This window comes from Balaenoptera borealis, assembly GCF_965194805.1.
Source record: "Balaenoptera borealis genome assembly, chromosome: 1".
NCBI classification, from domain to species: domain Eukaryota; kingdom Metazoa; phylum Chordata; class Mammalia; order Artiodactyla; family Balaenopteridae; genus Balaenoptera; species Balaenoptera borealis.
In genome coordinates this window covers 167,478,611-167,492,173 of record NC_138860.1, presented here as the reverse complement: position 1 = coordinate 167,492,173, position 13,563 = coordinate 167,478,611, and the positions used below count along the sequence as shown (strand labels likewise).

The 13,563-nt window shown below is 45.7% G+C and overlaps 1 protein-coding gene across 2 annotated transcripts in view; it reads right to left on the bottom strand.

Moving 5' to 3' along the window:
• The window catches only part of CSMD2 (CUB and Sushi multiple domains 2), a 658,464-nt gene that overhangs the window by 168,910 nt on the left and 475,991 nt on the right, over positions 1 to 13,563 (bottom strand). For both annotated transcript variants that reach the window (XM_082362533.1, XM_082362534.1), the window contains exon 26: positions 3,715 to 3,917. In XM_082362533.1, the coding sequence (XP_082218659.1) occupies positions 3,715 to 3,917 (203 nt within the window). The remainder of the gene's footprint in view (positions 1 to 3,714; positions 3,918 to 13,563) is intronic.

The following is a 13,563-nucleotide window of genomic DNA, read 5'->3' as shown; positions in this document are numbered from 1 at the left end:
TTTTAAACCTACCCTTTGCTTTGATCCAGCTTTAAATCATTAACACCCTCAATGATCTGCTATCACTATGCTCCAGGCACATTGGTAAAATCTCCTTCCAATACAGCCAGCTTAGCCCCCTCCATCTTCCCCCTATCCCTGCCCCCAGGGGCCTTTGCACCTGCTGGCCCTTCTGCCTGGAATGCTCTTGCCATACATCTCTCCATGCCAGCTCCATCCTGTCATTCAGTTTTCAGCTCCAATATCCTCTTCTCAGACAGGTCTCTTTGATCACCTTCTGGGCTCATCCCTTAACCCCCTTCCATCAAATTTGTCACATTATCTGTTTTGTTCTCTTCATAACACCATCTGTAATCATCTTGCTAGATCATGTGTTTGCCTCTTTATTGTAGATCCCTTGTGCATCTCTACAGGAATAGAGACCTTGGCTGTTTTGATCTCAACTGTCTCTCCAGGGCCTAGAGTGGTACCTGGCACACAGTGGTGTTCAGTAAATATTTCTTGGGTGAATAAATAAATGAACAAACTATCACCATCAGATACTTACTGAATTTATTTATAAAGTCAAACAAGAACCAATCTTCTTCCTACCCAATTAAAAACAGACTTAGGTTTCATCTCTAGCTTTACAGCGTACACATGTAAATGATTCCCTGGAAGAAAAATAGCTCACTCTTGTGACCATACTCAGAAAGATTATTTATAGGGGAGGCAATGGGGTGCGATGATTAAGGGCCTAGGTTTGGGAATCAGACACAGGCGTTTTGACCCAGGCTCTGCTACTTATTAACTAGATGACCTTGAATGAGAAACCTCTCTGGGCCTCAGAGCCCACATCTGCAACATGGATTAATGATGATGCCTGTACTTTATGGTTTTTGTGAAAATTATAAGAGATAATGTTGTAGAGAGTTTAGGGTGGTGCCGGCTCTATAGATGGCAGTGATTATGCTCTCCTCTCCTTCTGTGCTCCCTCTCACCTTTTTTCGTTCTCACTTTCTCCCTTTAATGCTCCTGAATGTGAGCTGCTTGGCAAAGCCTCCAGGGAGAGGCTGGATCCACGTAGTACACACAGGATGTTAGATGTTACACAGTCATGTTTACTCAATAAAGCCAAGCCTGCACTAATCGTCCCTGGCATTTCTGTACAATCCCCCGTCAAACACACACTATAACGTTAACATGGGGTGAGCCGGTCTCTCTTCCCTAGGGTAGTGCTGGTATTTGCTAAGTGATGACAGCAACAGGGAAGGTGACCTTTTCCGAACCTCGGGTACACCAGCACACCAGGCCAGGTAGTTTTGCCCACTCCCCTCTCTGTGGGCCTAAGTGATGTTCAGGATGGCTTGCCCAAAGAAACTCTTGTGTTAGAGAGAAACATCCTTTCATTTGTTCAAGTCTTCCTGTGCCCAATGGTCCAGTAAGTGGTGAGTGACCTCCTGCTGCATACACACACTGTGCGGGAGTCTGATGGGCATGAGGTGGCCCCTACCCTCTAAGAGCTTTCTGTGAGCTGGCAAATAGGTGGCCAGCTCCCAGGCAAGGCCAGGTGCCTGGAATCGGCAACGTGCTGAAGAAATAGAAGTTGAGTGCTGGGGGTGCCATCGGCGACAGCAATTTGTTGTGAATGGGGAGCTTAGGAAGAAGTGGCATCTGAGATGAACCTTGAAGGACAATAGGGCTTCTACGAGTTGGGCAATGCATGAGAAAGCAGCTGAAGCTGCTGGGCGAAGGCACGGCTCACCAGAGCGCCCGGGGACTCTGTCCCAAGTGGCAACTGCAAGGACACATTGGAGGTCAGATAATGCAAATCCGCGGGGGAATTTGCCGGTACAATGATGGGCTCTTTTTTTTTTTTTTCTTCCTTTTTTAAAGCCATACCCATCAGCTTGAGCACAGAGAAAATACATGTCTGGCTTAATTATTCCCCATTCTCCTCACCGCAGTGAGTGGACTGAGCTGTCTCTAGCATTCTACTCTCCTTACTGCTGGGAGATCCTTCTATTGCTTACCCCAGCAGTCTCCAAAGTTCGTTCCATGAAATGCTAGTCTCTTGAGATGGCCTAGAAAAAAGTCATCCATGATGAAATATGTTTGAGAATTGTGACCTACCAGACACCTTCCTAATGCATCTGCATTAGCAGAACAAATGCTCTCGGAGGCTCCGAATTACAGATAACCTCTTTAGGTCTGCCTCAACCTAAGCACCTTGCTGACATGACTTGATCACACAGACTTCCTTTTCCTTTAAATACCAATTAATTGTCCATGGAACCCCTGGGAACAGGTGTTGGGAAATGCTTATCTAAAATGACTCTCTTGTCACCCCACAGTGGGACCCTAACCTTAGGTGAGTTCAGTGTTACTCATTGGTTCCCGGGGACCCTCTCCATGGGTGAATGGGTGCGGGGATTTCCAGTCAGAAGACTCCCAATGAACTCCACAAGGAGCTATTCCTCGAGAGGCTGGCAGCCTGCATGAGTGTTAAGTGGGCAAGTTAATGAGTACTCAGGAACATGATCCTGGAGACCCTCATTTGCCACACACGCTGCTAAATGCTCGTCTCCATGGGGAAGACAGAGGCAGGAAAGAGCTAGAAGTAGGCTCTGTAATGCCATTACAGCCTTACTGGTGCTAGAGCTATACCCAACCACCCTTAGCTGATACACCTACCAGGTGAGAGTGTGGAGGCAAAGCCATGGCCCAGGTGCCACACAGCCTCGCTCTGGCATCACCATGGAAACCCCCCTCTCACATACACGCAGTGGAGTAAGGAGATGGTAATGAAGACAGCTGCTGTATAATAAACATAAGCATAGACCGAGGCAGAGTCACTCGTGCAGGGAGATGAGTGATGGAAGAGGCACTTCAGAGGAGATGAGATGATGCATCCCAGGGAGAGGCAGGACCAATCATAGAAACGAGCCAGTGTTGGGACTTGGATGTTTGAGCATTGCCCATTTTTGGTAGCTCTCTGTCATGCTCCGCCATAACTGGCTACCGCAGTACATAATTAATTGAATTTAGATTACTCATATTTGGCTTCCAGTCCTTACTGAGATGTGCACCAAACTAAGAACAAGAGTGTGTGACACGTCAGCTCAGCTCTTCTGTGACCGTGCTCCAAACCATTGTCAGCTGTCCCTCCCCTGCCTCCCTCCCCACTCTCCACGTTTCAGCCACAGTGGACCACCCTCCACTTCCAGAGCCCGTTATCCTGCCTCTCACACATTCACATGCTCTTTGCACCCAGGATGCCCTTTTCTCTCTTTCTCATCTAATAAGGACCCACGAATCCTCCAAGTCCAGCTCCATGGCAACTCTACATCCACGTCACAGTTGACTATGCCCTCCTTGAAATACTGTCTTTTCTTCTGTAACTTGTACTCATCCTTCCGGTTGGAGCTTGGGCATCACCTTTCCTGGAACATCTTCCTTGATGCTCCAAGGTGACCATTATAGCTCACATTTCTCCCTCCAGATACTTGTTGATTTGTCTGTCAGTGTCTATTCACCTACCTGTCTCCCCTCCCCTCAGAGCAAGCTCGGCACAGATACCAGAACAAGCACTACCCATGGACCAGGCACAGAGCAAATGCTCAATAAATATCTTTACCCGAGTGGAGAGATGGAGGAAAGAAGGGACTTGAGGGAGGAGGAAGGGGGGTTACGGCAGGACCGATGGATGGAGGTTGGCGGAAGGTGGGCACAGACCTGAGAACTGAATGGCAAAACCCTGCTTGCTGGTGAAGAAGTCGGTGCTGAACTGCAGAACGACCAAGTTGAAGGTGCTGTGCAGGTCCTTGGGCAGGGCCGGGCCACTGAGCTCCTTCAGCAGAACCCCACTCTCCACGGGCCCATCCCAGATGCGCAACACGTCATGGAGCTCCTCCGTGTCAAAGACCAGGAAGTGGAGTCTGAATGGAGAGAAGAAGCAGGTGGTCACTCGGGGCTCAGCCCCTTCTTCCCAGGGGCTTCCATTCAGGCAAAGTCATACACCTAAGAAAGACTCGCAGGAAGGAAGAGGATTAGAGAGAATTATCCTCTCAATTTCCATCCAGCCTGCTTCACCCATTGGAGGTCACTAGAAAAATGGGAACAAGGGTGAGGGAGGATAGATTGTGTGCATCCTGTTTATTATTATGGAGCTTCCTGTTGCCACTGTAAAACCCCACCCATCTCCTCAACTCTACACGGCAGTCCCCAGGCCTCGCTCCTGAGCCCCTATCCATATCATTCTAATTGGAAGGGGATGCTGAGAAGGCAGGATCTGGGGATAAAGGACAGAGGTAAAAAAACAAATACTCAGTCAAAAGCCCAGCAAGTTATTTTGCAGATATTGACAAATTGACTCTAAAGTTTATATGGAGAGGCAAAAGAGCCAGAAGAGCCAGCACAACATTGAAGAAGAACACATTTGGAGAACTGACACTACCTAATGTCAAGACTTACTATAAAGCTACAGTAGTCAAGAGAGTGTGATATCAGTGAAATAACAGACAAATAAATCAAAAGTCCAGAAATAGACTCATATTAATATAGTCAATTGATCTTTAACAAAGGAGCAAAGGCAATACAATGGAGCAAAGATAGTCTTTTCAACAAATGGTGCTGAAACTACTGGACATCCACATGCAAAAATGAATCTAGACACAGACTTTATACCCTTCACAAAGATTAACTCGAAACAGATCGCAGACCTACATGTAAACGTAAAACTATAAAACTCCTAGAAGATCACATAAGGGAAAACTCAGATGCCCTTGGGTATAGTGACAACTTATTAGATACAACACCAAAGGCACAATCCATGAAGAAAACAAGTGATAAGCTGGACTTCATTAAAATTCAACATTGCTGCTCTGCAAAAGATAACAAGATACCAAAATCTGAGGGTGCTCAAATTCCTTATACAGAATGGCCTAGTATTTGCATAGAACACCTTCCTGTATACTTTAAATAATTTTTAGATTACTTATAATACTTAATACAACATTAATGCTATGTAAATAGTTGTAAATATAATGTAAATGCCATGTAAATAGTTGCCTGTACATGGCCAATTCAAGTTTGCTTTTTGGAACTTTGTGGAGTTTTTTCAAATCTTTTCCATCTGAGGTAGGTTGAATCTGTGGATCCTGAACATGCAGATATGGAGAGCCAATTCTATACAAAGAATTCTTAACACTCAACAGTAAGAAAACAACATGATTAAAAAATGGGCTACAGTTTACCAGATACCTCACTAAAGAAGATATACAAATGACACATAAGCATGTGAAAAGATGTTCCACATCATACGTCATCGGGGAAATGCAAATGAAAAAAGCAATAAGATACCACTATACACCTATTAGAATGGCTAGAATTCAGAACACTGACAGCACCAAATGCTGATGAGGATGTGGGGCAACGGGGACTCTCATCATTGCTGGTGGGAATGCAAAATGGTACAGCCACTTGCGAAGACAGTTTGGCAGTTTCTTACAAAACTAAACACACTCTTACCATACGATCCAGAAATTGTGCTCGTCGGTATTTACCCAAAGGAGTTGAAAACTGATTTCCACGCAAAACCCTGCACACAGATGTTTACAGCAGCTTTATTCATAATTGCCAAAACTTGGGGGCAACCAGGATGTCTTTCAGTAGATGAATGGATAAATAAACTATGGTACATCCAGACAATGGAATATTATTCAGTGCTAAAAAGATATGAACTATCAAGCCTTGAAAAGACATAGAGGAACCTTAAATCCATATTACTAAGTGAAAGAAGCCATTCTGAAAAGGCTACATACTGTATGATTCCAAGTACATAACATTCTGAAAAAGGCAAAACTATGGAAATAGTAAAAAGGTCAGTGATTGCCAGAGGCTAGGTCAGGGAGAGGGGATAAACTGGTAGAGCACAGAGGATTTTTAGGGGAATGGAAATACTCTTATGATACTGTAATAGTGGATACATAACATTACACATTTGTTCAAACCTATAGAATATGGGCACAAAGAGCAAACCCTAATATAAACTATGGATTTTTGGTGATAATGATGTGTCAATGAATGTAGGTTCATCAGTTGTAACAAATGTACCCCTCTGATGGGGGATGCTGATAATGGGGGAAGCTGTGCAGGTGTGGGGCAGGGAGTGAATGGGAAATCTCTGTACTTTCAGCTTTGCTGTGAACGTAAGCCTGCTCTAAAAATCTAAGTCTTAAGAAAGGTGTGTGTGGGGGAAATAAAGGTCAGGGGTTATGGCAGGATCTTCGAGAAGCTGGTCCAGCTGCAGTGGGGGCAAGGGTGAACCTACACCTCCGCTTCCCAGAGCAGAACTTGGATACCAGCCTGTCTCTCTGTCTCTCTCTCTCCTAATAAATTTTTTATTTCGGATTAATATTAGGCTTACAGAAACGTTGCAAAGATAATACAGAGAATTCTTATAGACCCCTTACCACTTCTGCCCTTGTCAACGCCTTCCATTTCCCTGGTACATTTGTCACAACTAAGAAACCAACATGGTACATTACTATGAACTCAACTCCCGACTTGATTTGGATTTCACCAGTGTTTCCACTGATGCCCTTTTTCTGTTCCAGGATCCAATCCATTTATCACTATATCCTTTTAAAAATGTCTTTTAAAATTATAAAAATAAGATATGCTCAAGGCAGAAAAAGGCTAACAATATACAGATGTCCTGAATTTTTAAGAAGTCTCTCTCACACAAACCAATCTGTTCTCTAGAACTTTCCACTTGATATTAGGTTTGGTGCAAATACTTCCAGATTTTTTTCAATGTGCACACATACACTCTCCCCCCCCCCCCAAATGGGACTATATTTTACATAGTTTTATGTAACTTTCTTCACTTAATACTATGTAATGGAGATATACATCTACTTCATTTTTTTCCTGTAGAAATGTACATTGCTATATTTCACTATTTCACATAAGACTGCAAGGAACATTCCCATCTTTATGGAATGGTTCACATTTATGTTAATATTTCAGTTGGCTTGTAGGAATACTTTTGTCGGGGGGACGGGTATACAATATATTTAAAGTAGTTGATAAATCCTGCTCAGTTATTCTCTTAAGTGATTGTGTCAACTTACATTCCCCCCCGAACAGTATTCATATGACTGTTCTCTCTAAACTTCACCTTACCAATATCAGATATTACAATGTAAATATATTCTATATTAATATACTTGCCCATCTGCTAAACCAAAATGGAATCTCACTAGTGTTTTAAATTTAGATAATTTAGTAAGGTTGCGTAATCTCTGCATGTATTTATTGGTCATTTGTATATCTTCACATCCTTTACCCAGCTTGAGTTATTTGTCTTTTAAAATTCTGTTCACACATTATAATTTTTATTTATTATCTTTATATATTTTAATTTCTCTTTTATATATTTGTTGCTGACATTTTCTCCCAGCAGCTGGTATCTCTTTTTCCTTGAAATTTTGTTTATGGTGTCTTTTTTGGTATAGAAGTTACTCATTCTATGTAATCAAATGTTAATATTTTCCTTTAAGGATATTGGATGTCATGGTACGCTTGGGCAAACCCTCTTCTTCCCTATATGATTAAAAAGCAACACTTTAATACTTTCTCAGCACTTGTGTAGTTTCATTTGTTGAGGTTTATCGGTTCATTATTTTTTCCAAATGGACCCTCAATTATCCCGCCACCTACCTAAAGTGGCCTCTTCCATGTTCTATCAACATGCTCTGCTTCTTTCCTCCTTAGCATTTATTACAGTCTATACTTTATTTATTTGTTTACTACTCCTCTCCCCAACTAGAACATGACTTCCACGAGCGCGGGGGCAGGTCCTCTTCACTCTGGTAGCCCCACTGCCTGGGCTATGCCTGACCCTTCTGATAGCACTCACGAGTACCTGAATGAAGATGCCTGTGCCTGGATAATCCAGGCTCTCTCTCTCAAGGGGTTTGAAACCTTGGCCATGGGTCTGAGTCTAGACTCTCCTCTGTTCCAGGACTCCCTCCTTTGCCGTGACAGGATTCTAAATACTTGAGGTACCAGGAGCTCAGCTACTTGGCTGATTTCAGTTTTCAGTCTCATATTTTGATATTCTTACAGGGCAAGCTCCCCTTCGTATTTTTCCCCAAAATTTCTTAGCTGATTTCCCAAATTTATCCTGTCAAATTCCTGCAAATCCCGTGGATACTATGACTGAAATTGCACACACTTATTTTTTTTTTAAATTTATTTTATTTATTTATTTATTTTGGGCTGCATTGGGTCTTCTTTGCTTTGTGCGGGCTTTCTCTAGCTGCGGTGAGCGGGGGCTACTCTTCGTTGCGGTGCGCGGGCTTTTCATTGCAGTGGCTTCTCTTGTTGCAGAGCACGGGCTCTAGGCGTGCGGGCTTCAGTAGTTGTAGTTTGCAGGCTCTAGAGCGCAGGCTCAGTAGTTGTGGTGCACAGGCTTAGTGGCTCCGCGGCACGTGGGATCTTCCCGGACCAGGGCACGAACTCGTGTCCCCTGCACTGGCAGGCGGATTCTTAACCACTGCAACACCAGGGAAGCCGTGCACACACTTACTGATTGACTCGGGCAAATTGATATCTTTACGTTACTTATTTTCCCCAGCCAGGAACACTGTAGATGTTGTAACTTATTTAGGGGTTAGTTTAGGTACTTTGGTAAAGTTTTATGGTTTTCGTCTTTGCATTCTTCCTCTTAAGTTCAATTTTTGGCTTTCAGCTCCATTGTGAGTGGGATTTAATTATTAGTTACATATTTACTGTTGGATATATATATATGTATATGTGTGTATGTGCATGTATTTCTTATTTTCAGTCACTAGTTAAGTTCTAACAGGCTTCAAGCTAAGCTCTTGGATCTCCTAGGCAGACCCTTTTATAGATACAGGAGGAGCTTCCTCAGTACCAGAGCTGTGTGGGTTTCCTCAATGGTTGTATTCTCAGCCCCCTGGCAGGCCTCTCCTCCAAGGACTTCTGACGAGTGAAAACAGCTGGGCTTCTCTTCAAGGCGTTTAGGAGGGAACAGACTGGCAGACTGGGGCCCTACACTTGGTTGGAAGGGGAGAAGGAGCTCCCCAGGAAGCAGAGCAAACAAGCATCCGCCCTGCTGTGCTAAGTTGCCCCTGGCTTCTCTGCTTCCTCCATGGGCCGTGATGCACTGGGAAATCGGCAGCCGCCTGCAGGCGCAGACCAAGTGGTAGCTGTGTGGTGCTGCCGGACGTGCTCTCAGGGAAGAGAGGTTCTCGTGGGCCAGGCTTGTCACGGAAGGAAGGAGACGAGGCTAGAAGTTTGGGCGGCGTGAAAGGGAGGGTGTTTTCTTTGGATGTAATAACACAAGACAAGACCCAGAGGCAGGGGGGAGGTTAAGGTACCTGGGAAGACAGGCGACGCCCACACTGGAGTTCGGGTGGCGTGAGGATGTCATGGGGACAGAGCTGGATTGAGAGAGGGACATCAGTATGAGCTAGCAGAGTTGGGGTTTTATCCTCTTCTGGTTAGAGACCGACTGAGGTCCCTGAGGGTGAATATTGGAACGGATGAGTGAGTGAATTGAAGAATGAACAAATGAAATCCCAGAAGGACCAGACCGATGGGAAGTGTGAAAAGAGAGAATATGTACACTAGGTAGAAATGAAAGAAAACATATTTATACAACCCCTGTGTTCAAGGCAATTTCACCTTATCCCATTTAGTCCTCATAAACATCTTTATTTTGCAGGTAGCACCATTCCCCTCTTTAAAAATGAGAATACTGAGGCTCGGAGAGGTTAAATAACTTGCTCAAGGTCAAGGGCGGGTCAGAGAGCGACACAGAACTACTTTATATAATTACAGTCCAGGTCAGACTTTGGCGCTTCCTCTCTTCCCCCTGACAACGCTGCCTGCGCCTCCAGAAGAAAGAGGCTGTGGCCTAGAGCCGGGTCTGCTCCAGAGAGGCCCCATCAGTAATCAATAGTTTACATGTGAATCATACACAAGGTTAAAGGGCGGAGATTTAAGACCCGGAATTAAAAGTGCCAATTCACTGCATTCAGCTTAACTGATCTGTTAATCAGACAAAGTCAAAGGCTTGGCGTTGATGAGGTCAGCAGAGGCGGGAGGAGGAGGCCAGAGGCCTGAGGTCCTTTGCATGCAGAAACCAGGCAGCGTGGCCATGGAAAGGAGAGAAGCTGAAGTTCCGGACCTCTTACTGCCTTTGTTTATGTAAATGCTTTCCGTGTGCCAGGTGCTGGGAGATAATGGCGAAGATGACAGACAGGGTGTCATTTTCCAGTTGTTTCTGGAGATGGGCAATACTCCTGCACACACAACCCCATCAGAAGACCATCAGCTGTGGGCAAATGCGATGAAGGAAACAGCAGAGCGCTGAGATGGAGCCACCGGCTTAGACAGACTGGCTAGGAAGACCTCTGCGTGGAGGTGACATCTAAGGAAGAGGAGAGGCTTAAAGGGAGCCAGTCACGTGAAGAGCAGGGCAGGGCAAGAGGCGGGAGGATGCTTTCTGTGGATAAAGGGTGGCATGAGCAAAGGCCCCGGAAGGGAAGCAGCTCGGAGCATCAGAGCAACAGAAAGGCCACTGAGGGCTTCCCTGGTGGCGCAGTGGTTGAGAATCTGCCTGCCAATGCAGGGGACACGGGTTCGAGCCCTGGTCTGGGAGGATCCCACACACTGCGGAGCAACTGGGCCCGTGAGCCACAGCTACTGAGCCTGCGCATCTGGAGCCTGTGCTCCGCAACAAAGAGAGGCTGCAATAGTGAGAGGCCGCGCACCGCGATGAAGAGTGGCCCCGCTTGCTGCAACTAGAGAAAGCCCTCGCACAGAAACGAAGACCCAACACAGCCAAAAATAAATTAAAAAAAAAAAAAGAAAGGTCACTGAGGCTGTCCCTGGGCCAAGAGAGGTAGGCAGAGGCCAGGTCTCGTGGGGCCTGGTGGGTTGGGGGAAATTTTGGATTTTATTCTATGGGCTAAGGGACGTCACTGAAGGATTTTAAGCTGAGACCTTACAAGATCCAATTTTCATTTGAAGATCACTCCTGCTGCCCGGATAAGAACAGCCTGGCAACGGCAACGGCGCGTGCAGGGAAATTAGCTAGGGGGCTACTACAGGTGCTAGTGGCCTCTTTCATGATAAATCCTTGATGCTAGCCAGTGAAGCTTTGCCAATCTGACCACTTGGATTAAGACTCTTATTGAAGACGTTTTTCATCCCATAGAAATCAAAGTCTATAAAATGCTAATTAGAGGTTCTCATTGATAGGGATAATTCTGGGCCCAAGCAGACATTTGGGTTTGCCTGAGCAGCTCCCCTGCAGGTGACCATCCGGTCTCCTTCTGGCTTTTGAAATACTGAAAACCATTTGAGGATCCCGCGCCCACCATGCTGTGAGAAGGTGATCCTTCATCTTGACGCCTCACCCGTTTGCGCTCTTGTTTCTTTGGGCCACAGACACAACACCAGCCACGGAAGAGGGAGGGGGCCTAATGTGCACCACGCTCTGTGCTGAGAGCTGCCCAAACATGGAAGGCTGTGTCTTTGCCCTGGAGGCTGCTGCTGTTTATTGAAAGAGACACACACAACACAATAATACGTGCAGGAGGTGCTGAAAGCGTGGGATAAATAAAGTGCTATCAAAATAACCGGACGAAGAAGAGAACTAATCATTTGTTGGAAATCTACGTGCCAAGTACTTTATGTATATTGTCTAATATCCTCATAACAAACCTGTAAGTTGGAGCCTATTTTTGCCATCTTGCTGATGTGGGAACTGAAGTCCCGGGGGTTAACTGGGGAGACTTGCTGAGGGTGAGGGGGGGCATCAAAGAGCTGGTAAGGGTCAGAGGGTGTATTCAAACCATGTCTGTCTGGGACCAAAGGCCTTCTTTTACATCGTCATCTTCTTCTAATTGAGAGAGGCAAGGAAAACTTCAAGGAGGAGACGTCTTTGAAGCAGTTTTGGAGAAATAAAAGCGAAGCACAAGGAAAGTGAGAGAGGAAGATGACTGCAAGAGAGAGAACAGCATTACAGAGGCACACAGAGTGTGCACCCAAACTCCCCCTCACCCTTTCAATCCACCTTTTCCACCAGGGCCAGCTGACATTTCTGAACCATGTATCTGACCAGTCATTCCCCTTTCCCTACAGAATAAAGTCAGGCTTCCTAGGGGATGCTCCAAGCCCTCCATGAATAGCCCCAGTTGCCTCCTCCTCTTCCTCTCACTCTTTACCCATTTTCTTCTCTTTCTCTGTCTTCAGGGACTTCCCTCTGTCTGGACGTTTCCAACCCCTATACGTGCCCTCACACCACCTGTAGTGGCTTGAATGGTCTCCCGCCAAAAGATATGTTCAAGTCCTAACCCTCGGTCCCTGTGTATGTAACCTTACTTGGAAATAGGGTCTTTGTAGATGTCATCAAGTTAAGATGAGGTCATACTGGAGTAGGGTGGGTCCTGAGTCCAATGACTGATGTCTTTCTAAGAGAAAGGAAAGGGAGATTTGGATACAGAGGCACCGAGGAGATGCAGGGAAGAGGACCATGTGAAGATGGAGGCAGAGACTGAAGTGATGCATCCACAAGCCAAGGAAGGCCAAGGAGTGCAGGCAACTCCCAGAAGCTGGGAAATGAAACTTGATTCTTCCCTAGAGGCTTCAGAGGGAGCGTGAGCCTACTCGCTCCTTGATTTTGGACTTCTAGGCTCTAGAAGTGTGAGAAAATAAATTTCTGTTAAGTCATTCGGTTTGTTACAGCAGCCCTAGTAAACTAATATACCACCTGAATAACATGTCCCAGTAGATCCCCACCTCCAGTTGGTAAGCTTTTCCATGCCCTCCCCCTGGCCCCAATCTCGTGAGATGCTCTTTCTGTGTGCTCCTGTGTATCAGAGTCATCCATTGAATAACCTGTCTTACTGAGTTCCTTAACTGTTGTGTTTGTGTCTCCTTTGTGTTTGTATCTTTGGTACCCGGTACCAGGCCTGACCCACACTAAGCTCCCGGTTTGGGTGAGCTGATGAATAAGTGAATGGCTCATCAGCTTTTGGGGACGCCCATAGTTCAGCCAAACTCACCCACTGTCCATGCTGTGTGTGCCACTTGGTGATGGGCAACTTAAATCCTATGTGCTAAGGAAGATACTTCCTATTTCACTGGAGGTTCTGACTTCTCTGTTTACTGCCCACATCCCGCCCCTTGAATCTATGTCTTTGGCATCCTATCACCACCATAGAGATAGGACCTAGCTGCACAGACCCTGGGCCAGAGATGGCTGCCTAGTTTAAAGCCAGGAGACAGGGGGATGCTGCAGCCCTGGTCTCGCACTCTCCAAATACAGCTCTACAAGTCTTCTGACCAATATTCACACATCCAATTAATGAACAGTAGGCAATGGGTACAGATACCACACCAGGCACAGGTGATACAGACAGGAGCATGGCTTGTTTCTGCCCCTAGCTGTGGTGTGATAAGTACTATGGTACAGATACACACAGAGAAGGTCCCACCTCAGGCCAAGGGGTGAGGCAAGGTCCCTGGAGGAGGGAACAACTA